Genomic DNA, 27,069 nt, shown 5'->3' with positions numbered 1-27,069 from the left:
TTAATTAAGAACTCCATGTTCTCGTTAGTATTTAATAGTTTGGTGGATAACTTCATGTTCCCGTTAATATACAATATTTTAATCAGTAACTTCATGTTTTCGTTAAGATTCAATATTTTGATCAGTAACTTTATGTTTTTGTTAATATTCAATATTTTGATCTGTAACTTCATGTTCCCGTTATTATTCAATATTTTGATCACTAATTTCATGTTTCCGTTAATATTAATATTTTGATCAGTAACTTCATGTTCCTGTTAATATTAAATATTTTTATCAGTAACTTCTTGTTCCTATTAATATTCAATATTTTGATTAGTAACTTCATGTTTATGCTAATATTAATATTTTGATTAGTAACTTCATGTTCCCGTTATTAGTAAATTCATGTTTACGTTATTGTTCAATATTTTGATCACTAATTTTATGTTTCCGTTAATATTAATATTTTGATCAGTAACTTCATGTTCCTGTTAATATTGAATATTTTTATCAGTAACTTCCTGTTCCTGTTAATATTCAATATTTTGATTAGTAACTTCATATTTATACTAATATTAATATTTTGATTAGTAACTTCATGTTCCCGTTATTAGTAAATTCACGTTTACGTTATTATTCAATATTTTGATCAGTAACTTCATGTTTCCGTTAATATTCAATATTTTGATCAATAAACATCATTTTCCCGTTAATATTCAATATTTCAATCAGTAACTTCATGTTCTCGTTAATATTCAATATTTTGATCAATAATTCATGTTCTCGTCAATATTGAATATTTTATTCAATAACTTAATGTTCATGTTAATATTCAATATTTTAATCAGTAACTTCATGTTCCCGCTAATATTCATTATTTTGATCAGTAACTTTGTATTCCTGTTAATATTTTAAATTTGTTCCCATTAATATTCAATATTTTGATGAGTAACTTCATGTTCCCGTTAATATTCATTATTTTGATCAGTAACTCCGTGATCCCGTTAATATTCAATATTTTGATCAATAACTTCGTGTTCCGTTAATATTTCAAATTTGTCCCCGTTAATATTTAAAAAACTTATCATATTTTTATAAATATTTTTATGAATATTTATATAAAGTTGTTCTTGTTATTATTTAATATTTAATTAAATGTGTTAATATCAGTACCATATACGTGTACCATATAAGTACCCATGTGTATCTATACTATATTATTTCGTATTTGAATGTAATTGAGCCTTTAAAATTTTAATTTTATTATTTCAATTATTTTATATTATATATATTGATAAATAAATATTAGACACAATAATAACTAATTTATTAACTTACTAAATAAATTAGACATGTATTTTGAAAAATTAAATTTCATTAAAAAATAATAATTAATAAAATATGATGATTAAATTTAAAAAATATTTATAGTTAAACTAATAAAAAATTATTAATTTGTGAAATGCTAATCCCATGAATTCAATATCTCTGATGTAGTAATTTTCCTTTTTTAAAATAATAATACCTAATTAAATACAAATGAAAACTCATTTATTCTTTAGAAGTTCTTTGGAAGTTTGGATATTTTGTTTCAAAACTCATTGTCTAACTGCTTTAGAAGTTCTACAGAAGCTCTTTTCAAATCCTAACTGCTTTATAACCACCATTAAAATTCCTAATAACTACCTTTATATAATTCTCTTCCTAATTATTTCCTAACCACTAGAGGTATGCATGGTTGGTTATTTTCAAAAACCAAACCATAACCATTTTAAAACCATTTAAATGGTTTGGATTTATAACCATAACCACATTTTAATCAAAAGTGGTTATAAAACCGGTTATAAATTGGTTATGATTATATAACCGGTTTTTAAGAAAAATCCAGTTTTAAAAATTATTTTTTCCGAAAATATTTTATTTCAAAAAAAAAATTAATATTTTGAAAATTAAAATATTTGGATTTGGATAATAACCGGATTATAACCGAATCCAAAATAATTTAACCGGTTAATAACCATTTAATTATATTCGAATTATATGAATGGATAACCAAACCATTAATAACTAAACCGGTTAATAACCATTCAATTATATCCGAATATTTAAAAGTGATTTAGGTTTGGTTATGGATTTGGACATCAAAACCGGATATTTTGCACACCCCTACTAACCACATCTGTCATTCTTCCTATTCTTTCCTATGCTGTCTTGCAGATTCATCGTGGCTTGACTCTCATAGAAGTTATGAAAAGTCGTAAGATAAGGTTGAAAATTTTAAACAAAATTTAACACCAAACTTTCTTTTAGAGTGCATTCAAAATATAAATCACTACATTTCAAACTCAGATTTAACCACGTTATTTTACAAATCCATGACAGATGCTTGCCGAAACACACATGAAGAAAAAAGGAAATATTTAAAAATATTTACATACAAAACCTTGTAGAATGATCAGTGTGAAAAATCACTGATGGTATGTATCGATCAATGTCTTGATTGGAACACATTAAGATGTCAATGCCTAGTAGTGAAAGTGTTCCCGGTGGGTCTATTGTCAGTGTTCTATTCTAGCGCAAATAATATATGTATGTTTTTCAAAGCACGTCAAGACCAAAACAAAGCGAACGGACGAATGATTTACGCACTCCTTTGTTCATAGCACGGAGTGAGATGTATATGTTCCCACTTAGGGTTGAACAAATCTGTTTGGATACATAGCGCTCTTATTATGGTATATACATGAGGCATTGTAAAAGACCTAAATAAATTTTCTTAGTTCAAACTATAGATATACAAACTATACAAACTACAGATATACAAACTATGATTTGACAGGTATATACATGCGCCACTACAGATATACAAACTATGATTTCAATACCGTAATTTTCGGCTCAACAGCGACCACCGATCTTCTTAGTTGAAGCATAAACAGTTGAAAATACTTGATAGTTGAAAGAAGAGAAATACTTTTAACTTTCTCTAAAGTTCATAAGATATCATTTCTACTTTAAAGTTAGCAGAAGTAGCTCTCGGATGTACTTGTTTCCGATGGACCTTTTGATGCAACTTACAACTCAATGGAAGCGAAGAATCATGTGGAGGACCGTCCAAGATCGTGAACTTAGTGCCGAGAAAATTAGACCTGTTCATTTCTTAATGATCAAGCAGTCGAATAATAATATACCATCCATGAAAAGATTTGAATCAATTAAAGAAAATAACCTTAACTTTCCGATGTAAGTATTGCTAGCTTGAGAGAAATCATTAAAAATTTTGTACATGTTGCTCTTCTTATCTTCTTTGCTGCCAAGAGAAGTTTGCTCATATCACCAGACAGAGCTGCAAATACAATGTAACAAATTTCACAAAGACAGTAATTTAGCGACTAAATTGATAGATTAAGTATAACTAATATGAACACAACAATCTTACCAGGGCTCAAACCAAGGTATAAACTATATGTAGAAGAAACCCTTTCTCTTTTAATAAAACACTGAATTGTACTGTCTCTCAGACCAGGCTGAAAAACCAAAACCAAAAGACAAAATAATCATACATTTAGTACTATCTTACAACCAAGTTTGAAACAAAGATGACATTAAATCAATTACATAGAGAAATTTGGTGAAGAAACGTCTGCTGCCGTACTTGCAGCTTCCAAAAGAGCACCGTCATATCTGAGCTCGATACAGCCATAAGGGTTGGATTGTATCACGAATTCATAATCAAGAAGGAAAAGATCATTGTTTAAACATCCATAGCAAACTAAAATAATAATCCTATAAAAAATTACTATTTAACATTGTTATGTTTTCATGTTTACAAATACAAATATTTAAAAACAGAAAAGTAAAAACAATGTGGATCTTTTGTGATTAAAAGAAAAGGAAACAATATTTTCTCAAACCAAATATGCTCATATAGAAAAATGAAATAAGTTTGCAAGTACAAACAACTCTACCTATGGATGGAGAATAGCAATGCAAGTGCAGCAACAGTCTTTTCACCACCAGACATATGTTCCATGTCGCATAACCGCTTTGTTGGTGGCATAGCAGTGTACTTCATGCTATGTAGAAACGAATCATCATCATTTTCCAAATTTAGGTATGTTGTTCCACCCAGAGGATGTGTGTTGCTCTTTGTAAGTTATTTGTAAATTTTATCTATATTACCAGCTATATGGTTGAAAGCATCCATGAACATATCATATCTGGATTCAACATATAAATAAACATTGGTGTCATCAAAAGACATATGACAAACAATAGCATACTAAAATAGTTAATTTATAAAAGTATACTATACATTATACAATTAAATTAAATTGAATTGAATATACTATACTATACCCTATCTCATGTCAAATCAAAATTCACAAAATTATATACACAGGTTCTGAAATCAAAGGCCATGTAAAAACACAAAGAGCTAACATAATGAGAGACAAATAAACACAACAATAGGAAACAACAAACCTTTTTGGCATCAGGGTCTGCAACCTCTTTAGGGATGTCATCCTATCCCTCTGGTTTCTTATCCTTAGGATCAAGAATAAACTCTTTGTTATCCCAATATTCTGGCTGTGATTGGACAGATTACAATTGGAAATTATGAGTACACAACACAAATAGGGAATCAGACAATTAAATTATTAGAGTAGGTGGAAAAGGTACCTTCTTAGCCTCAGGATCCTTAATTTTCTTTGCAGGAAGAAGATTCTAATCAGTGTATAGGCTACCGGTTTGCTTCTCAACATTATCGATCAGGATGCCGTAGGTTGCATCAGTACGGATGATGAATGTGTAAACATGTGTAAGTTGGTCAGTCTCACATGGAACATCCTTCTCTATCAACTGGTTTGTGTCATTGTAGGTCAAAATAGCACGTACTTTCTTGGTACTTTAACCACAGATATCTGGACCAAACATGATACTAAAATCAACAAATGCAAACAAAAAAAATCAATTATTCTCCATCCCATATGTCTAAGAAAGCATTATCTGCTAAGCAACTTCATGTATCCACCACCACAGTCAAGCTTCTGTTCATGCTTGGCAGAAAATTGGAAGATTTCATTTTGTTCCTTATTTTTGTATAAAAAGTACACACTGTTTTCATTTTGTCCATATTTAAGTGTACAATAATAATAATTTTGATAATACTAATGTAGTAAATCTTGTAGATTGTGATAAAAATAATATGTTTGTGGACCATAGGATGCCAACAAAAATGTTCATACGATATTGACCGCATAGATGACCTATGTACCAGCTAAAACTCACAGCTTTAGTTCAATGTGTATAATACCAAGCAAACTATCATTATGAAGAACCTCACTCGTGGGCAATTAATAAAAATCCATTAAAAATTTTGAATTTTGTAAGAAATAATTCAAAAACATTAAGCGTCATTAGCCACTCTCTAATATGAAAAATTAAGATTTCAGTCTTCTCTCTATTACTATTTATTATAGTGTTAAAATCAAAGTTTTACAGGGACAGAAGCCGGCTTACAAACAGTTAGCACATCTGCTTCTTTTAGAAGAATAGGAAACTCACAAGCCATCACAGGTGGTTCATGCCTGAAACCATAATAGTAAAAGAATCAGTTACAAATTCAACCAAAGCCTAAGAAATAAAGCACCAAGTAGTATTTCAAACCTGTGTAAAAAATGGCTTATCTTTGATTTAACCACATACGAAACTGGCACCATTTCACCATCAACTTGAATCCTTCCATATTTCACTGCATTAACCTACAATCCAAACAAATAACCATATGACTGAATCTACATAGCAACATCATTTCTCCGTATAGTTTAAAAAATATTACAAAAGATTTTTAAGTTTCCGACGGTGTTGACGTACTTTCACTCTCTTTAGGAAGTATTCCAAAACCATTTTATAATGATAGTATTGCTATAGATTCATTCGGAGCAACGAAAAACAATGTTTTTGTTTCTTGCTCAGTAGGAAACTGACGCCCTTTTGAATCAACAGTCGGGAATCAACTGTGATTTGATTTGATAAATTGAATGGCTACATTGGAAACTCAAAAACATTTGAAGGAACATCACTGTATCAAACAAAAAAACCAAACAAACCAACAACTTCCACAAGAAATTGGCTTTGTCTTTCCATATCAGGAGTGTCTGGATTCAGCTTACCTTCAGGGGTTTCTTCAGCATCGATATTCACTGGCGTGTCCCGGATAGAGAAACAGCTCATTTTCTGCAAAATGAATAAAAATATAAATGAGAAACTTAGAACAGAGTTTCCATGCCAGTAGAGTAGATCATATAGCCACATCATTATAAGCACATCATTATAGCCACCGTACCTTTGCTCTTCAATTTTTTTCGCAGTCGCGCAACGCAACCCGGATTTCTCCATCGTCGGGAGGAAGGCCACCACAAACCGTGAGAAATTCCTTCAATGTTTTCTTTTCCTTTTTACCTGAAAGTCATCGATTACGATTCCGGAACGATAGCCTCCCCATGAAAGAGCTTTAATTCGCATCGAGATTCATCGATTAAACGCCATAGCTGTGATATTGATTACATAGCATTAGATAGTTTAGGATTCCACGTTATAGAGAAATTAGGAACTGTTTTTGCATTTGGAAGAGAAAGGGATTTGTGAAACCGCTGTAGAAGAAGATTGAAGGGGGAAGATGGAAAGTTTCGTAACCGTGAAAGAGGATGGGTTTAAGGATAGTTATGAGAATAGTGGAAATTGAAGAACAGAAGGATGTAACTGCCGTAGCACTCAGTATGAAGAAGAGTAGGGGGTGACGTGGAAAATTGTGGAAGATTTTGCTGATGTGGAATGGCTGAGAATTGAGGAAATGGTAGACTCTTCTTATATATATATATATATATATATATATATATATATATATATATATATATATATATATATATATATATATATGGAATGTGTAGTTATATATTCAGAAATGTGATGAAACAAGAAGGGGGATACGAGTGCGGATACAATGTAATGAAACACGTGTTTAACATCATCATTGTAGGCATTGTTGATTCGTGGGATCATGTATATATAATATCCTAAAATGTGTTTACAATAACATATTAATGTTAAAGTAATATGCTATTATAATTCAAATCACGTGATATTCAATTTTTCCACTTGTTTATGCAGACGTTCAACGACAGGACATCTTTCTCTCTCGATGACTTAGAAGATGTCCGTAAATGTTAGGCGTTTATTTCTAATGCGTTGGTTGAAAATGGGGGTGTCCCTATATGATTTTGTCTTTGATGGTTGTAAATACATTTTTATGGCTTAATTTGATATTTTGGGAATATTTTGCTAATATATGAATAATATATAAATTATATATTTTATGTACTGGTTATAATATACCTGATATTTTGTATACATGTTAATTATGAAAAAAAAATATAAAATTGTTATATGTGGAAAAATAAAATAAAATAAAATAAAACAAGGTATTTAATCACAGTTATTATACCAACCATTGCTCTTAGATTCTAATTTTCATTGTTATTTAAGCTAAATTGCAACATTAGGTTTGGTAGATAATTTTTACGAAATATAGGAGAGCATTAGGATTACATGGTCGGCTAAACTCCAAGGTTAATCTACTGTTTCGGAATTTCATCAAGAATTTGATGTTATTATATTATCCAATTTTTATTCAATTCCTTTCAATCATGTTTTGTGTATTCTTGTTTAATTAATCCGAGTTTCATAGAATATGGTTTATTAAATCTAATCGATGCATATTCCTTAACTTCCCATTATAACTTAGCTTATTTGTTAGCTTATCCTGATCTTCAACCGTCATGCTTAATGCGGTATATAGGAATATAAATCACATAGTGTTGATAGAGCTCGTCTAATTGATATTATAATCAAATAAGAATTGAATCCATCTAGGGAATTAGTGGTATGATAATCGATGAATAGTCTGAAATCGCCGAACAATAGATTGATCTGTTAATCATAATTGTAATCGTTTTCTTTATTTTTAACATTCCGAAAATTTAAAACCCCCTTTTTCATTTCTTTCCTTTGGTTAAATTAATTTAGAGTCCTTGCGATACGACTCGAGTGTCGCTTTCTTATTCTACACTTTATTTACTAGTTTTTGATTGGTGTGCGGTAGCGGATCAAATTTCCGCTGTTTCCAGGGACCCACTATTTAACTTAGCCAATATTAGAATCTTATGTTTAGCGATCTTGCATTCTGACCCCACCGATCATGCCAAATCATTAAAAAAATATGAGACACCATCCTATCGAAATCTAATCGTGTCATTTTATTAGAAAAAGTTAGGGATCAAAGTCCCTAAATATGGAACGGGACACCTCTCTAAAAAAACCCTAAATTCCTTGTTTTTCTATTTTATTTATTTGTTGTTTTCATATCTTCAAAAAAATCTAAAAAAACTGAAGAATCTTTATTTTATTTTATACGATTTTTAGTTTGATTTTCAAATTTTTATTTTTATTTTAATTGCTTTTGTTTTTTTTTTCCAATTATTTTTCTCTTTAGGGACATTGTTGATGTTTTTGAAACTGTTACATTATAGTACTTTTTGATTTATTTGATTTTGTGTTGATTTGATTTTGATTTCATTAGTGATTTAATTAGTGATTTAATTAGGCATATTTGATAGTGATATTATGTGATTCTATGTTGATTTGATTCTGATGTTAAAATTTGATAATTATAACATGGCTGGACAAAGAACTTAAGAGAACTCGCTGCACTAAATGTTAATCATAATGAATTTGTATATAATATCCTGAATTTGTTGTACCTTTAGAATTGAATATGATTTAATACATTTGTTGCCAAGGTTTAATGGTCTTGCAAGTGAGGATCCCATAAAGCCTTTAAAAGAATTCCTGGTTGTGTATTCTACACCATTGGGGCCTCAAGGAATCACAGAGAATCATATCAAACTGAGAGCATTCTTTTTCTCACTTCAGGGAGAAGCGAAGGATTCGTTTTACTACCTTCAACCAAACAATGTTACAAGCTAGAACAATTTGAAAAAGTTTTTCATAGAGAAATACTTTCCTGCCTCAAGAGTTGCATGAATAAGAAAGAAATATGTGGTATTAGACAGGTTGACATAGAATTCTTGGCAGAATATTGGGAGAGATTCAAGAAATTAGTTTCAAGTTGTTGTCATCACCAGATCTCTGAGCAGTTACTAACTCAGTATTTCTATGAAGGATTGCTACCTATGGATATAAACATTTTGGGTGCCGCTAGTGGAGGATCATATCAAACTGAGAGCATTCTTTTTTTCACTTCAGGGAGATGCGAAGGATTGGTTTTACTACCTTCAATCAAACACTGTTACAAGAAAGAACAATTTGAAAATTGTTGTACATAGAGAAATACTTTCCTGCCTCAAGAGTTGCATTAATAAGAAAGGAAATGTATGATATTAGACAGGTTGGCAGAATATTGGGAGAGATTCAAGAAATTATTTTCAAATTGACCTCAACACCAAATCAATGGACAATCACTAATCTAGTATTTCTATGAAGGATTGCTACCTATGTACATAAATATTTTGGATGCCACTAGTGGAGGATCACTTGTCGATAAGACCCCAACTGCAGCAAAAAATTTAATAGACAACATGTCACTTAATTTCCAATAATTCACCACCATGAACAACTTTGTGGTTCTGACAAAAGGAGTGGATGAAATTCAAGCTTCTTCTTCTAACGGGGCCCTACAAAGAAGACTTGATGAACTAGCCTCACTTGTTAAACAATTAGCATAAAGTAAAGCTCAAATAGAAAGGTTATGTGGCATTTTCACTTCTCCTAAACACCCAACAAATTCATGTACTACCTTACAAGAGGGTGTAATTACTGACTTCCCTCCAGCGTAAACATTTACAATCCTCAGAGCAACGACCAGTATAGGTACAACATTCTTGATCTATCCACTAATAGGTACCATCCAAACCCTTGGTATGGGAATCCACCCACACAACAACAACCGAGGTCATAACAATAGTTATTGTTACCACTTCCACCTCCATAAAACACTTCACAAGTAGTGACTACTTCCACAGCTTCCAGACCTTCATTGGAGGACCTTGTCAAGCCATTTTCCATACATAATCTCCAATTTCAGCAACAAGATGATTCTAGTATTCAAATTTTGGAGACAAAAATTGGATAGTTGGCCACTTCGATGAATATCATGCAACTTCATGATCAAACCAACTACATGCCCCTAATGTGAGTGAAATTTCCTTTAGATCCGAATAAAAGTGTTGAAGTGGTAGAACAAAAAAAAAATTAAAAAGTTATTGAGCCCATGCTTGATTCTAAATTTTGCTTACCCATATGTGATCCTGAAAGTCTTTGAAATTGCATGTTCTGTTTTGTTCTTATTTTTTCGTTTTTATTCTGTTTTGAATTTTGAAGTCAAAGTTTTGCTCGGAGTGCAAAAGTTCAAGTGAGGGGGAATTTGATCAGTATATTTTAATACACTATATTTTACTTTGTGCTATGATAATTTTATGACTTCTCGCATTATTTTTATTGCTTTTAGTGTGTTTTTATAGTTAAGTTTAAGTTTTCTTTTATTTTATTTTTGTTGTTTATTTTTGGAATAAGTTGTATTTTGATGCTTTTTCACTGTGCATATCTTAACTTGAGCTACGCGAATCTGATTGTTTTGTTCGAATATGCGTTGGAAAGGTAAGACTCTAAGATACATGTTTCATGTTGAAGTCATAAGCCAATTCGGAGTTGAGAGGTGTTAAATGATCAATTTTTGTTCCAGACATAATAAAGATAAATTTGTTAGTTTTGGGTCAAATTTATCCTTTTCAGGCTGGTTGTCTTAGAGTTTATTTTTTATTTTTATTTTTATTTAAGCTAAAACACAAAATTAGCTTTGATAGATAATTTTTACGAAATAAAGGAGAGCATTAGGATTACATGGCCAGCTAAACTCCAAGGTTAATCTACTATTTTAAAATTTTATCAAGACGAACTATCACTTGAGGAACTATTAGAAAAACAAAAGATTTCCCTCTCCAAAAACTTCTATTCCACTCTTCGTGTTTTATGTTTTCAAGATTTTAAGGATCGACTCTAAAAGTCATCTTTCTCCGAAGAGGTTTGGGGTGCTATATCCACCCTAAATGCGTAACACTCCTGAATAAAAACTATAACTAAGAAAGGGATTAAAAATAGTAACAGGGTCGATATATTACCAACAATTGCTAGCAATTAGAGAATGAGAAAGAGATTGGGCAGAGGACGCAAAAGAGTTTTGTGTGGGAGTATATATTAAACTAATTTTGAAAAGTGACGACAAGAGACAGAAAACAACCTCACCAGATCGATCACGAATTTAGGCCGCTCTCACGAAAGAATGAGCATATTACCATTACAAAGGAGTAGACATCTATCCCTTACAAAGAAAGGGGCATCTCGCCTTTATAATATTGGGTATCTCACCCTTACAATACAAGGGAGTCCCACTCTTACACAAGAATGGACATGTCCTCACTAATGGAAAACATCCATGAAAAGACTCTCTCTCTTACAGAATCTCGTCCTTATTGGCTTCATGTTTGAGAGATTGTGTACAATACAACCTTCCCCTTAATAGATCTCTTACTTATAAGTTTCATGTTTGAGGGATTGTGCACAATCCAATCTCTCCCTTAAAGCATCTCGCTCATGCCTTGTGCATGAGGAGCTATGTACAATCCGGCCTCTCCCTTAAAACATCTCGTACTTACAGACCTCATACATGAGGAACTGTATACAATCCTGCCATTTTTCCTTAAACCATCTCACTATAGAGACCTCATGTTTAAGGGATTGTGTAGAGGTCATATAATTTGAGTTGGTACTAAACCCAAATTAGTAGAGTCTGCTTCGATTTCTAACCCGTTCAACACGACATAACCGAGTTACGACAACTAACATGCTACGACGATTAGGCCGGCCCATAATAACATGAAGGTGTTATTTAAATTAGAAAACGTGAGACAATGCATTTATGAACAAATACATATAGCTGCTTGCAAAATTCTCAAATATTACCATTTGAGAACGGCTTAGACGTTTCACAAGGATTTTACACATAAATTTACTATTGTTTATATAGTGTGTCGGTGATTAAACCAATAAATAAATAATATACAAGAGATTCAGTTGTCATATGTATGGGCCGGTTGTTTTTAGGTGATATAAGTGGTTGTACTTATTCTGCATGCATTGTCAAGTTTAGATATATATTTGTTTTATATATTGTTAGAGTTTATGATACTATTATACTATATATCATTTCAATTTATGATACTATAAGAGATTGGTTTTTACAATGGATGTAGTATTTGAACCTTCCCCAACTAACTGGCAGTATTATATATGATCCTACCATCCCAACTTTAGAGGCTCATTTAATGGAATAATTACAAACAACTAACTCAGCCACAAAAACGGTGCTAAACACAATTATCAGCCACCAATAATCTTGGAAATAATACAGGTATAGGTCACTATGTACCATTAATTATCCTCTATACTTTCTTATAGTATATATATTGCATGCTTGTGAGAATTGTAACTCAAGCTAAGTCTTCAAACTTTTCCACTTCTATACCACTTTTGTTCAATTTTCTCAATCATGAGAAAGGCTTTCTTTTTTCCTTTGTTGCTTCTTGTAACATTATTTTATGCTTCTTCTGTTTTAGCAAGAAATGATCCCTCAGGTTTGTCATTTTTGCATATTTGGTAAAAAGGGTACATAGAAATTTATGGTATTAAAGTATATACTTGAAAAAATAACATGCTTAAATTCTTGTGTAGGAAATGAAGTGAACACAGAAGGGAAGCTTGCAAATGAAGGGGTGACAAAGCCCATCCTAGAAGGACCAAATGAAGATGAAAAATTCAAAGGATATTTTTATCTAAAACACAAACTGAAAGGATATTTTCACAAGAAACCAATTTATTATAAGCCTATACCAAAATACATTCCAACCTACAAGCCATTCCACAAACCAATCATAGGTGAAAAACCTATCCCCTCTGCTGTTGAGCCAGAGGCTTTTCTTAAGCATAAGCATTATTTTTTCAAAAAGCCAGTTTATGTTCCAATTTACAAGCCAGTTCCAAAGGTTATTCCAATTTACAAGCCTATTCCAAAGGTGATTCCAGTTTACAAACCAATTCCAAAGGTGATTCCAATTGTTAAGCCAATTCATTAATCAGTTTGTCAGAAAAAATTTAATCTATCCCAAGTGTTCCATAGAATTACCATGCTTGAAAAGTTGTGTGTTCCTTTCAATAAAAGCCTACACCTATCTATATTTCAACTGTGTTAGCATATTCTTATCTTGTGTAATTTTGTTATTTGATTTGAGGAAACATGTCTTGTGTATTTGTAAATGTTTTCACCTCAATAAAGTTTGTCAATTGATCCACATTGCTATTATATTATCTTTATCTTATTATCTATTATTATAATTTATATTATTATGTGTGACAAAAAAAGGAACAATTTTTAGATATTATGGATTTTTCTTGATAGTTAGAAGACATTCCAACATTAGGCAAAAGAAGGTTGTTAGGTGCTTTGTGATTAGTTTCAAAAGATTTTCTTCTTTTACTTTTCAAATTTTACAAGTTTAGGATATCAAAGAGAATTTCCTTATTTTTGCATGCATGGCAAGAGTCAAAACTGATTACCTCTTCTTCGAAATTTGATTGTTCAGAGTCATTCCAAGATGCCATCATGAATTTTTTTCTTGAAGGGAAATTACTTTGGAGTTTTTTTGCATAGAGGACATTCATTTTTGAAGTATCCTATCTTGTTTAACCAGTATTATGTGATTTTAATTTTGCGTATTTCTTTAATTTCTTGTTTTGAAATGCTTTTCGATTTTGATTTCTTCTGAAGACCATTTGTTGGATTCTTCTAGAGATTAAAGATAGATCATCTTTGTCATCAGATAATAGGTTTGTTGAGTCCTCAGCTTTTCTTTCAAGATATAACTTTCAGTAAGCTTACATAGAACACCAAGTTTTTTATATCGCTTGCAAATATATAATTGTTGTAGAAAATGAGTCTTTCAAAGATTTATTACGACTTTACTGTATGGTAGTGAGAGGTTAGTTTGATATCTTTGACAATGTGGGTAGATTTTATATGGATGAAAGTTTGATATCTTATAATGCTTATTTAGATGAAAGTAATACAAGCTCATGGTCATTAGGGTCCATTGAACTGTGATAAAGTGTATTACAAGGGAAAGACTATTTCAAGGTTGTAAAGTACTAGAACATTCTTTAGTAACAAATACCTTAGTAGGTTGATTCTAAGTTGTGACCACTCAATGGATCATGGCTATAAATCATTCTTTGGATATGGATTCCATCATTTGTCTCAAAGGATCGTTATATGGACCCCTCGTATCTGAGTAAATAGAAATTTTTTTGGATTATCTGATGCCAAATTTATGGTATTGTTGTTAGAACATACAAATCAAATTAAGGTTTATCAATGGAGAAAATGAACAATTGAAGAAGATGAAGATCAAAGAAGTTGAGAGAGAGAATAAGAGAAAGAGAATAATTGAGGGTGAGTGATCAAAATGGCATTAACAAAACATAGGAGTAGTGAGCCCCTTATATAGTACAAGTTACAAAATGATTGGAACTAACAAAATAGTCAAAACAGAAAATAAAAAACAGCTCAGCTTCAGTGTAACCGGTTACGCTACTACAACAACACTTCTGTTTCTGTTATCGGACCTGTAACCGGTTACGCCAATTGAAGTGACAAAAACAGCAGTTTCAACACACCACCTCACTTCAGTTGGTCCAAGTCAAGCATGCTCAAGCTCATCTTCAACCTCTTGAATACTTCATTTGTCACCCCCTTGGTCAACAAATCAGCCACTTGGTCTTCGCTTCGACGATATCCCAATCGTAAATTTCCATCGCTCACTAATTCCCTAAAGTAATGAAACCGCATCTCTATATGCTTGCTCCTTCCATGTGCAATCGGATTCTTCGCAAGATTAATAGCAGAAACATTATCAACTAGGAGTGTAATAGCCTCACCCTAATTGCTACTAAGCTCCTTCAATAGATTCATAAGCCACATGGCTTGACAAGCACACAACGATGCCGCAATATATTCATTTTCACATTATGGTGGTGGTTCGGCTCTATCTTGGGTATCTACTTTTCAAGTTTTGGCTTAATTCTTTCATCAACCATCTTAAAGGCTAACCTTTCCCTCTTAATGCTAATGATTTCCCTAGTTTCATGATCCTCTAATTTTCTCTTTTTATGTAGGACCTTAGACAAAGGTGCATTAGAGTGAATATTTTCAAATGCCTCCACATACCTTTTCGATTGGGAGACTACCTCAGCTTCCACAAACCTTGTGGGAAAGAAATCGGTGGGTTGTAGGGAGAAGTATTAACATAAGGTGTTTCCTTATCTACCTCTTCTACAACATCCCTTTCGGGTGGCACTACTACAGAAAACTCATTTAATAAATTTGTTATGTAGCGTGTGGTTGTATATTCGGTACTTGCAATCACGGTCCAGTGACCATCTTAGTAAATTGGAAAGCGCACGCCTTATAACAACGGTTATTCATATTAACTGTTGTGATATTTCATATTTATAAATGTGGAATTTTCACACCAGAATCAACACTAAATCAAAATTCAACTATTTCATTTTATAACAAAGTAAATATTAAACATAAAGGAGATAAAAAAACATAACATCTTCAAATTTCCAAAAAAAAATCTCTCCGACTTCAGTTTGTTCTTCTTTTTTGAATCTGTATATATAACCTTTAAATACCCAACATATTCCAACTCTGGCATTATAAATTTCCAGGACGCACCTTTTATTGAAACTAATCATGGAATAGGAATCAATTCTGAAGTTCATCTAGTTTGTGAAGCAATGAAAAAAAAATATAAGGAGGAAGAAGCTTACACAACATCTTCATACTTCTTATTTTTCTTCTCATTGTATCTCAAACTAGATAAAGTTTGCTGCTACTGTTGTTTCTTTATTAACTAAAATGTGTTGTTCTTGTTGAGTCCTACAATAACCATGAAAATTATCAACATGTGAAAATGCAAACTCATTTATCAACAGAGTATGAAAAACATCTTGTTTATGAAGCTATGAAGAAGAAGTACAAGGTGGATGAATTTTACATCAAAGCTTCATGCTTCTTGTAGTTTTTTCCATAACTACACAAACAATATGTACCATAGCCAAAGTATGGTCTTTGTTAAGGTAGTGAAGATGAATTTGAAAAAATGAGAACAATTAATCAACAAAAAAAATGCAACAAACGAGATAATGGGGAACTATATATAAGATGTAAGAAGAAGAATACCTTAACTTATGAAGCACACGATTCACAGCTAATAATAAAGAAGAAGAGAAAAAATGGGTGCTAGAGTTTCACAGTGAAGGAAACAACACCGCTGTTAATAAGTGAGAGTTAATTCACTTATATATGGATAAATTATTTTGCAACTGTTATCTATCAACCGTATTGATAAGTGTCTATTTATTATAAATATATCACAACAACTTACCTACCGTAGTCATATCCCTTTAAGTTTTTTTTATATAAGAATAAACAAAAAAGAAAAGCTTGATGATTTTACCACGGCTGGCTACTCAACCGTTGTCATATACAATTAATTTTTAATCAAAAATAATAGGGTAGCGCCTTATTTTAGAGATGTCACCACGGTGTAGTGAAGAACCGTGGTGACCATGGCGTTGTTGTTTACGTGTTTTTTAGTAGTGTGGTGTCGATGGAGTTTTCTCAATCTCTATTATTTCTCACCAGAACTCTCCTCGACCTCATTATCATTCTCCTTAGAATTTTCGATTTGTTCTTCACTAGAGGTATATGTGCAAGCAGGGAGATTTGAGTCTCCAATGCATTGTTGTGAGTTGCGGGGGATTCGACCACAGTGTTCAGCAGCCTATGGTTTTCGTTATTATGGAGACTTTGTTTTCTAAATTCTTTGTCTTGGACAAATTGGGTCCCCACAAAGCGTTCCATCATAGATTCTAGTTTAGAAAAAGTTTGCGTCTTGATGAAATTCTCCAATAACATTCAGAGGTCATATTTATGGGAATCTTGTGGTTCCTCAAAATACTGAGAGTGGTAATCACAGAGAACATTTGGGTGATCCATCTACCTAGGAATATAGAAATACAAACAAGAGTGCCTTAGTCTATACGGTGCAACAACAGAGTTACGATATTGACTAAATTGGTCCCCGACAACAGCGCCAAAAATTTGATGCATCCGCAAGTGAACGGAAATATCAAAATAATATAAGAGATTGTCGAATCCACAGGGACCAATAGTCAACCTACTGCTATCTATAATTGCTATGTAAATCTAAGGCTATCGGTAAGAGTTTTTGATTGAAAATGGAATAAAATAAACTAATTATAATTAATTTAAATGAAGACCGGAATGTGATTCCCAGTATTTCTCTGGGACTCAGTAAACTATTGGCATAGCTTATATTTTAAAATCACTTTTCAAAAGGAAGATATTTGTTTAAAAACATTAGTCGTAACTCTCATTTTGTTGACCTCTACTATATTTTAAGACCGCGGGGATTTTACTCTCGTTCACCCATTTAAGTTAAGGAATACTTTTTGAAAACCAAACAAATCCTAATTAATTCTAAAGTGCTCTCGTTGTGTTTAGAAATTAATGTCCTATTTTTACTATCTGGTACAAGCCTCACACTCTCTCTCTATTGGTTTGAAAACTTAGTGTTTTCATCATCACGTAAACCATTTAGAAATATTTAATTAAAAATAGAACCAGAAAAATAGATTAAAAAATAAGGTTTTTATGCCAATTTAATACCGAGACCCGCCAGAACGACGGTCCTCATATACCGAACTCTAAAAATTTAGCCGGACATGATTGCATAATAGACGATTTTGGGTTTTTGAATTAAATAAAGAAATAATAGACATTTTTATATAATTAAAAGTGATGTTTGCAAAATAAAATAAAATAAAGCGGTAAAAGCTTAAAGTTATAACAATGGCGGAAAAATCAAGCATGAGGTAAATGGTGGAAAATAAAGGCGTAAAGTAAGTGAGCCGGAAGGTAAAAGCTAAAATATTAAATTTTATTAAAGACTTCAAATGATGGCAAGATTGATCTAAGCGTTACACAAATTATAGGCCTAAACACTAATGGTGTGGTAGTTCCCCGATGTGGGAAAGCTGCCATATTTACAATGCTGATTTATGCCTAAAACTATGAAAGAATAAATTGTACTAAACTCGTATAAAACTTGGACACCTTTTTTTCCAATCCAAAGTGGCAATATAGTGATCCCTTATTCAAATTCAAACTTCTCGTCGAATGCAACTTCAATATTGCTTTCGTCGAAATCGTAACTCCAAAACTTAGAAAATATTTCTAAGTCCTTTCCAATAGCTTCCTCTCATGCAAGGATGACTTCGATTAGAATTTTCCAACAACTTCCTGTCGAATCCTAGAATATCGTCAAAAATAGTTCCTTTTTTACTCATCATATTAAATCAATTTTGGTGTTGAAAACTTCCAGCTAACAGTAATGCAGGTAGTCGAGTAGATTTTGATGTTGTCATAATTTGAATAAGCTATAGTAGAATGAAGATTGGTAGAGCAACGGTGAAGAGACAAAGGTCTTCACAAGAATTCAAGAGAATCAAATGTAGATTCCCACATACAACATCATTGTTCCGAGGGGGAACAATAATTATGTAATGTCGAGGGAAAGATCTTTTCCAGTGTTGCGGCGAGCGTTTCTGATGCAGCAGAGCAGGGAAGATCTGTAACGTTTGCACTCTAACTCCCAAGTCAGTGAAATCGTATGAAAATAGTTTGAGGGTGAGAGTGAGATAATACCTAAAATGGCATTGTCGCTGGGCTTATATATGGTAGATGGCTAAAACTACTTGTGTCTGATTCAAGGTAAGATTCAGGGAACCGTCTAATCAGATCTAACGACAAATGATAAACTAGTGATTGGGATCAGGCGTTCGGCTTTTAACAAGGTCTGACCTGTTCCACTATTTGTTACGTGGATATTTTGGATTAAACTTTACAACTGGGTCTTCCTCCTTAGACATCCAAAACACTTATATTCAGAAAAACCCTCATGAATTACTGTTTTTTAAGATATTTATGGATTTCACCATGTAAGATAATCATTTTTCCTGCATTTTGATCAAACTTCCATGTCTTTTGTGTTTAGGTGATATAAGTGGTTGTAAACATGTGTGTACTTCATTGTCAAGATAAGATATACTTTGTTGTACATATGGTTAGATTTAATGATGTCACACAAGACACTTCAAGACTTTGGTTTGTTATAACTAACTAATCATTCAGTTTCAAAACAATAAGGATTAAGGATTTTCACGTAGACTAAGAAAAACTAATAATGAATAAATAAGAAAAATAATTTATTAAAATGGTTCTTAATAGTTATTGACTATTAACAATTTATTTTGAATCCTAGCATCTGTGTGTGACCCACAAACATGTATTATTTTCTAAGTGCAGTTTGTTTTGGTGCATGCAATTAACACTCTAGTCAATGAACCTTCCCTAACAAAGTGACAGTATTATAGATGATCCTACCATCCCAACTTTAGAGGCTCAATTAATGGAGTAATTACAAACAACTGACTCAGCCACAAAAACGGTGCTAAACACAATTATCAGCCACCAATAATCTTGGAAATAATACAGGTATAGGTCACTTATGTATCATTAATTATCCTCTATACTAGTAGCTTATAGTATAAATAATGCATGTTTATGAGAATTGTAACTCAATCTTCCCTATTCAGCTTCCACTTCTAAACCACTTTTGTTGATTTTTTCAATCATGAGAAAGGCTTTATTTGTTCCTTTGTTGCTTCTTGTAACATTATTTTATGCTACTTCTGTTGTAGCAAGAAATGATCCCTCAGGTTTGTCATTTTCGCATATTTAGTAAAAAGAATTGATAGAAATTTATATGACTTGAAAGAAATATATAATTTGTTGTCACTTGTGATACTAATTTTGAATTTCTTGTGTAGGGACTGAACTGAACTCAGAAGTGAAGCATGCAAATGAAGAGGTGGCAAAGCCAAGCCTAGAAGGACCAAACGAAGATGAAAAATTCAAAGGATATTTTTATCTAAAACACAAACTCAAAGGATATTTTCACAAGAAACCAATTTATTATAAGCCTATACCAAAATACATTCCAACCTATAAGCCATTCCACAAACCAACCATAGTGGAAAAACCTATCCCTTCTGTTGTTGAGCAAGAGGCATTTCTTAAGCATAAGCACTATTTCTTCAAAAAGCCTATTGTTCCCATTGTTAAACCTGTTTATGTTCCAATTTACAAGCCAGTTCCAAAGGTTATTCCAATTTACAAGCCTATTCCAAAGGTTGTTCCAATTTACAAACCTATTCCTAAGGTGATTCCAATTGTTAAGCCAATTCATTAATCAGTTTGAGTGAAGAAATTAATCTATCCCAAGTGTTTCATGGAAGTACCATGATTGAAAACTTAGTTGTTGAATTCCTTAAAGCTTTTACATATAAATAGCTTAACCTAGCTATATCTCAACACAATTTCAATTGTGTTTTCCATTATCTATCCTATTTCTCTTGTGTAACTTTATTTTTATTTTGAGAAAACTTATCTTGTGTTGTGTATTAGCTAATGTTTTCACCTTAATAAAATTCTCAATTGCAAATTGTCATTGATATATATAATCTCTGTATATTTATTTTATCTTTTATATTAGTGTGTGTGACAAGAAATAAACATATTTTAGATTTCTTATGTAATATGAAGTTATGTACATAGATAGTACATGGTTGAAAGCCAGACTTCACCAACCATTGAATTTGAATTTGATCTAATTTATACATACAAAATATAATTTATTATTAATCAATTTTGAATTTGGGTTTTTATCAATGATACGTCCAACACTATTGAATTTGATGTGTGAATATAAATTATGAATGATATGTGATTTGATCGATACGTCTTAATATTATATTAGAATTAAAGTTTGACTTAACTCATTCTTAAAACCGTCTTTATCTTTAAGCAAGTAATGTGAGATTTAGATTTTTCACAATAAAATAACATCTTCTTTCAATCAATTATATACTCTTGTACTCTAGCACATTTCTCGTCCTCGTACTCAGGATCAACGCGGAAGACGTGGATGCGGGGGAAGTAGGAGATGATTCAGCTCTGAAACACAAACACGATAATGTATTAAAATTAAATACGAAACATAAATAAATGTGAAACAATTAAAATGAAACGTACCGTTAGTAGTGTGCAGGATCCGGTCAACTGCCTGGTCCTCCAGTTGGAGGCCTCATTCAACTTCTGGTATAGGTATACCAGAGTAGCCGACCCCCAGTTCCACTGGTGAACGGTAGTCAAGTCCATGAAGTAGCGGAGGTAGGTCACGTCGACATATCTTGCACTCTTGTCCACAAAGATTGCAGCGCCTACTACAAACATGAACCAGCACCGGAGAGCGCAGGCACGATGATACTCCACAAATAGGGCGTTATCCGTCTCCTCGGATTCGGCCGCCGCCACCAGGTGGTTCTCAAAATACGCGCTCAGTATGGTGAACCGGATATGAGGCCCATTTGTCGTCTCGCACTCATAGTCAGCCATATCTGGCTCCATACCCAGATAGAGCGCCATCCACTCACTGGCTTCGATCCTCTGGATCCGGGAATGGTCCAGCAGCATCCCCCTAATCGGCAAGTGGAGAAGACACTGCACATCGTGCAAGGTGATCGTCATCTCCCCAACCGGTAAGTGGAAAGAAGACGTCTCCCTGTACCACCTCTCCACAAAGGCCCCCTGCATGCAGTGGCTGATGGTGGTATACCTCGTCATGCACAGGCCACCTAGCCCTAAAGCTCTCACCGCGTCGTTAAACCACTGCGCCTCTGGTTTAAAGAGACTGAAAATCTTCCGGGCGTGGTTCGCCTGTTTTAGAGTTTGTCTCTCCTTTTACAACAAAAACAAATAAAAAACCCTGTTAATTAGACCGTTAAGAAAATGTTGAATAAACAACTAAATTAAAAACGGTTAAATAATAAAGTCGTGCAAATTATAAAAAATATCTCTCCCCCCAGATACACCGAGCGACGTGCTCGTGGTAGGTAATCAGCAAGGTCGTGTCACTGGGCCCTCCCGGGTAGCCCTCCTCCTCCTCCTCCCCGTGTGGAGGGTCAACGTCTGGTACCTCCTCCGCCTCGTGGTATGTAACTTCCTCCTCCTCCTCTCGTACCTCCTGCTGGCAGGAAGAAGAGACCCGAGCCAGACGACTCCTGGATCCTGATGCAGAAGTACCCTCGTCCATCTGCACGGGTACTCGCACACGACGACCCCGTCCCTGCGTCAACGCCAGCTGTGCCGCCCGCTCGCGTCTAGCCGACGCTGTCTGGGTCTCTCTACCCTGTCTGATGCGTGTTGGGTTGCCTGCCATGTTCCTGAAAATAATTGAAATCAATAAGAATGCGAAACAATTGAAAAAACAAAAATAAATAAATTCTGGACCACTTCGGAAGTTCATTTCCGAAACTGGGAATGGAGGTGTTTTCGGAAATGAACTTCCGAAACACCCCTGCGAAGCAATTTCTGCAACTTCCATGGCAGACCCCAAAATCCAACATCAAAACTAATTTTAATCATTCTAAACAACCTAAATAGCAGTACCAACCTACCCCAATATAATTTTTGCAATTTCTAAACACCCTAATAGAGATATGAATCATAGATCTAAAAATTGAAAAAATTGAAAAACTTACCAATTGAAGAGATTGAGAAGATTTAGGTTGATATTGGGTAGCCTTTGGCAATCTCTGACTAGTTTACACACTTGCTTTTGCAGAAATTTTGAAGAGAGGAAGTTTGAAGAAAATTTAGGGTAAAATGAATGGGGGAGGGGGCTGTTTTGCTTAATCTGCAAAACGCGCAGTATTTCGGGAATGCATTTCCGAAATGTTGTTTTCGGAAATGCATTTACGAAATAAGACAAATTTTGAAAAAAAAAAAAAAAAGCGCTTTCGGAGATGCATCTCCGAAAACACCATTTTTTTGCATTTCGGAAATACATTTCCGAAGTAAGGGGTATTTTGGGTTTTTCACCAGAGGTGGGTAAATAAATTTTCTAATTAATTTGGTTTCTTCCGCATTATGCCTTGGATTGCCTCATATGGTACTTTATTTTAAAAAGCATTTAAATCATTTCTTCTCAATTGAAGGGGCTTTATTCTTGCTCGATCGATCCTTTTCCTGATTAAATAAACGGCGAGAAATAATTAAAAAATGAAAAATACTCTAACGCTCAAGTTAATAGTTGATTGAGGTAGGTAAAGAAACAATCATAGTGTATACATGATTTCAGTGGCGGAGCTAGAATTTTTTTTAAGCCTGGGCAAGTTTCAAACAGGCACCTTCATGTCCGTCTGTCTTTGTTATGGCGTTAATTTGTGAAAATATTAACGATATTTTTTTAGCGTAAATTTAATTTTAATATAAACTATTTATATGATAAAATACGTGATATATATATATATATATATATATATATATATATATATATATAAAAATTATATTTATAATATGTGATAAAGTATTAGTCTAATATAGTCATATATAATAGATCTTAATAATCAAAGTTCAAATTCTATAAAAATATATAATTTAAAATATATCATGTTTGAAAAGAAAAATAAATATGTTATTTGTAAAGCTATCAGTAAAATATATCAATCAACCGAATCATAAAAAGTATAAATTAAATAATCAAGAAGTGTGTCCCTCAATTTACTAAACAAATAAAAATTAACATTAACTATATCTTATTGTTCCATATAAAGGTAAAACATAAAAACAGTAGTAAACAATATCTCTCATTTCAAAAAAAAAAATTGAACTAAATTTATTAATGAGCAATTAAGTGTTAATTTTGATGTTAATCTTTCTCTCTCTCTACCACCGTCCTATTCAACCATTTACTTTTAACCACATTTGTTTCATCACTAGCCTAGAGGTAACACTTTAATCTTTTCTTTCTTTTCATCTCTCTCACACAAATAAACCAACAACCCCTTCATCATCTTCAAGAAACCAAAACCAGAAACCCAGCCCACCCCCATAACTGTTGTTATAACCACTCCAAGCAAAACATCTAACAGCACTAAAAACAACAAAAAAAAGGTAGCAACAACACTATTAAACAACACTATTAAGAATCATAAAAATTAAGGTGTGTTTGTTTGCGAGATGTGGAAGCGTAGTCGGCGGAGCCTGGGCAGCTGCCCAACCTAGCCGGGAGCTGGCTCCGCCTATGCATGATTTGACACATGTCATCTCCATTTATAGCAATTCTGTTAGAAATTTACTGACCCTTTTTCATTAGTCTCCATTCAAAGCATTCATGTTTCTAGATGTCGAGATATGGCTCCTTTTGTAATATAACAATTTATATCATAGTTTATACTCGTGACTCTGGTGCTTTTCTAGGGAAGGTTTCTGCTTTCTCCTAAAGTCTTGGAACGTTCCAATTGATGACATACTTATGACATCCTTGTCACGACATCACCTTTATCATTAATTTTTAAACTTCTATGGTTTATACGATTTTTCTCTTGTGGAGCCGAAACCGGTATGTGCTAGCCATGATTCATATCCATGAACATTTGAAATGTTAGGTTGTTTTTAATTTGTTTTTAGTTTACGTTGATCGTGGTAAGAAAATATACCGACATAACTCATTTAGCATAAGTACATTAATTCTTTGAAATATAGGGTATTTTTGGATAAACAACTTCTTATTAAAATAATAGCTTATGAATAAATTTATATAAATTATTTTTAAGAAAAAAGATAAAATTAAATTTAAATTGATTTTATTTATGCTAGAAATTATTTTCAAAAACTATTTTGAAAAGTTAATAACAATAAGGAAAAAAATATATGAAAGATGTCATAAGTTATTTTGATAAAGTCTTTAAAAAATCATAAAATTAATGTTAATAAATAAGTTAAAATAAGTCAATTCAAACGTACTCATAATATAGTTAGCTATTAAATAATATAGTTTTTAAAAATTATAATAATTAAACTTATTTGTGTAATTTGTTAAACTATATATATATATATATATATATATATATATATATATATATATATATATATATATATATATATATATATATATATATATATATTCTTTTACTATGTTATTTTAATATAAATATTACTTGTATATTTGCTTTAAAAAAATACAATGAGGCTAATGGGCGAGTCCCTTAAGTAAAATTTGAAGTGGGTCCCTCAAATAAGATTGACACTACTATAAATAATATATTTCATAACGAAGTTTTCATCTCAGTCAAAAAAAAAACTGAGATATTATGTCAAGACGCACCATGTTTTATTTTTTATCAAAAAAACAACATATTCCCTCGATTTTTGATATAACCGAAGGGAAAACCAACTCAGGACATGCTTCGAATATCAGCTAGTGCAGTTTATGTTTATATTTGTTTATAAGTGAAAACTAAATGATCTATCCCTTCGATTTCTTTAATACCCAAGGGATAAAATAACAAGATTTTACTATAAAAACAATCGTTAAACAGATTTTACCTTAATCTAAACTTATATGTTGTCTCCCCAAACTAGTTCACATAATTCTTTGGGATGGATTGCAAGACAGAAAAATCTTCAATGTATTTCTATTCTTGAACAAAATATTTTTTCTGCCCTTGCAATCTATCTCACATAATGGTGTTGATGTTGTATTTTTGGAACTACTCTTTGTTAAAGAATATTGAAAAAGTTCCCTATGATAGATTGTAAGTGCCGAAAATTATTCTTGCTTCCAGGTTAAACAAAAAAAGTTATTCAACCTTTGAAAAGTTATATGCAACAAAATCTGGAATTTCAACAATGATGATGAATTTGTATTTTTTTAATATTCAGTGTAAACAATGTAATATTTTTAAAAATATTTATATTATTCACCTCAGTCAATGTTCTTCTAAAACCGAGAGGCTTACTTATTTTATTTTATTTTCCTATTCAAAAATGAAAATATATTTCCCCTGGATTTTTTTAATTAAAACCAAGGAAATATGTTACACAACTACAACAACAATTATCTACCCTACATTCTAAAAGGAACAACACTCAACATATTGTCAAGACATTAATCCAAAACATAATATCTACATCCACCACTATATTTCTTTCTTGTGAAAGAATTTGCCTTGATAACATTTGTTCAAGATAATGAAATTTTCGAAGTTAAAGAAGCTTGAAAAAGTTCTCTATGATAGATTACAACACAAAATGTATCCAACAAGATACCCTTCTGAGCTATACATCATGTATGCTTTAGAGCTTTCAGAGTATCCTAAAAAGATACCCTTCTGAGCTTTAGCATCGAATTTCCTCAAATAGTCTTTGTTGTTTAGTATATAACAAATACAACTAAACTGATGAAAATAAGATATGCTTGGCGTTCTTCCCTTAAATAGCTCATATGATGTTGTGTTTTGAAAAGGTCTGATGTAGATTCTATTCTAAATATAACACGAGGTATTAATAGCTTATGCATACAAGTATTTTGGAAGACGTTTCTCGTGGATTCTAGCCATTTCTTGTAAGGATATGTTCTTTGTTTCTACAACCCCATTTTGCTGTGGAGTTCTAGGAAAGTCGAACTCATGAATAATTCCATGCTTCTCATAGAAGATTTCAAATGGCTCATTTTCAAATTCTCCAATATGATCACTTATGACTTTAAGGATTTTTAATTCCTTTTCATATTATTGTGTGAAAAATATGCTAAATACTCCCTACGATTCATCTTTAGATTTAAGGAATTTAACCCAAATCCATCTGTTGTATTCATCAACATTAACCAATTCATATTTCTTTCC

General features: G+C 32.3%; 2 protein-coding genes across 2 annotated transcripts; both read left to right on the top strand.

Moving 5' to 3' along the window:
• Window positions 1–12,596: 12,596 nt before the first annotated feature.
• Window positions 12,597–13,493, top strand: LOC131618450 (repetitive proline-rich cell wall protein 1-like). Its single transcript, XM_058889670.1, has 2 exons — window positions 12,597–12,752; window positions 12,850–13,493. Exons 1-2 carry the CDS (start codon window positions 12,668–12,670, stop codon window positions 13,248–13,250), a joined length of 486 nt encoding a protein of 161 aa, XP_058745653.1. The 5' UTR covers window positions 12,597–12,667; the 3' UTR covers window positions 13,251–13,493.
• A 6,411-nt stretch (window positions 13,494–19,904) lies between these two features.
• Window positions 19,905–20,787, top strand: LOC131618449 (repetitive proline-rich cell wall protein 1-like). The gene is made up of 2 exons (XM_058889669.1): window positions 19,905–20,040; window positions 20,152–20,787. Exons 1-2 carry the CDS (start codon window positions 19,956–19,958, stop codon window positions 20,571–20,573), a joined length of 507 nt encoding a protein of 168 aa, XP_058745652.1. The 5' UTR covers window positions 19,905–19,955; the 3' UTR covers window positions 20,574–20,787.
• The last annotated feature ends 6,282 nt before the right edge of the window (window positions 20,788–27,069 follow it).

The sequence above is a fragment of the Vicia villosa genome, linkage group LG7 (genome assembly GCF_029867415.1).
Source record: "Vicia villosa cultivar HV-30 ecotype Madison, WI linkage group LG7, Vvil1.0, whole genome shotgun sequence".
Lineage (NCBI taxonomy): Eukaryota > Viridiplantae > Streptophyta > Magnoliopsida > Fabales > Fabaceae > Vicia > Vicia villosa.
The sequence above is the reverse complement of the archived record's forward strand: the minus strand, read 5'-3'. Positions and strand labels throughout refer to the sequence as shown.

Bases quoted from the DNA above. Each gene is read 5' to 3' on its own strand.
- LOC131618450 (XM_058889670.1), top strand. From the start codon at position 12,668: ATGAGAAAGGCTTTCTTTTTTCCTTTGTTGCTTCTTGTAACATTATTT. The intron at 12,753-12,849 runs GTTTGTCATTTT...ATTCTTGTGTAG, and splicing joins AGCAAGAAATGATCCCTCAG to GAAATGAAGTGAACACAGAA.
- LOC131618449 (XM_058889669.1), top strand. From the start codon at position 19,956: ATGAGAAAGGCTTTATTTGTTCCTTTGTTGCTTCTTGTAACATTATTT. The intron at 20,041-20,151 runs GTTTGTCATTTT...TTTCTTGTGTAG, and splicing joins AGCAAGAAATGATCCCTCAG to GGACTGAACTGAACTCAGAA.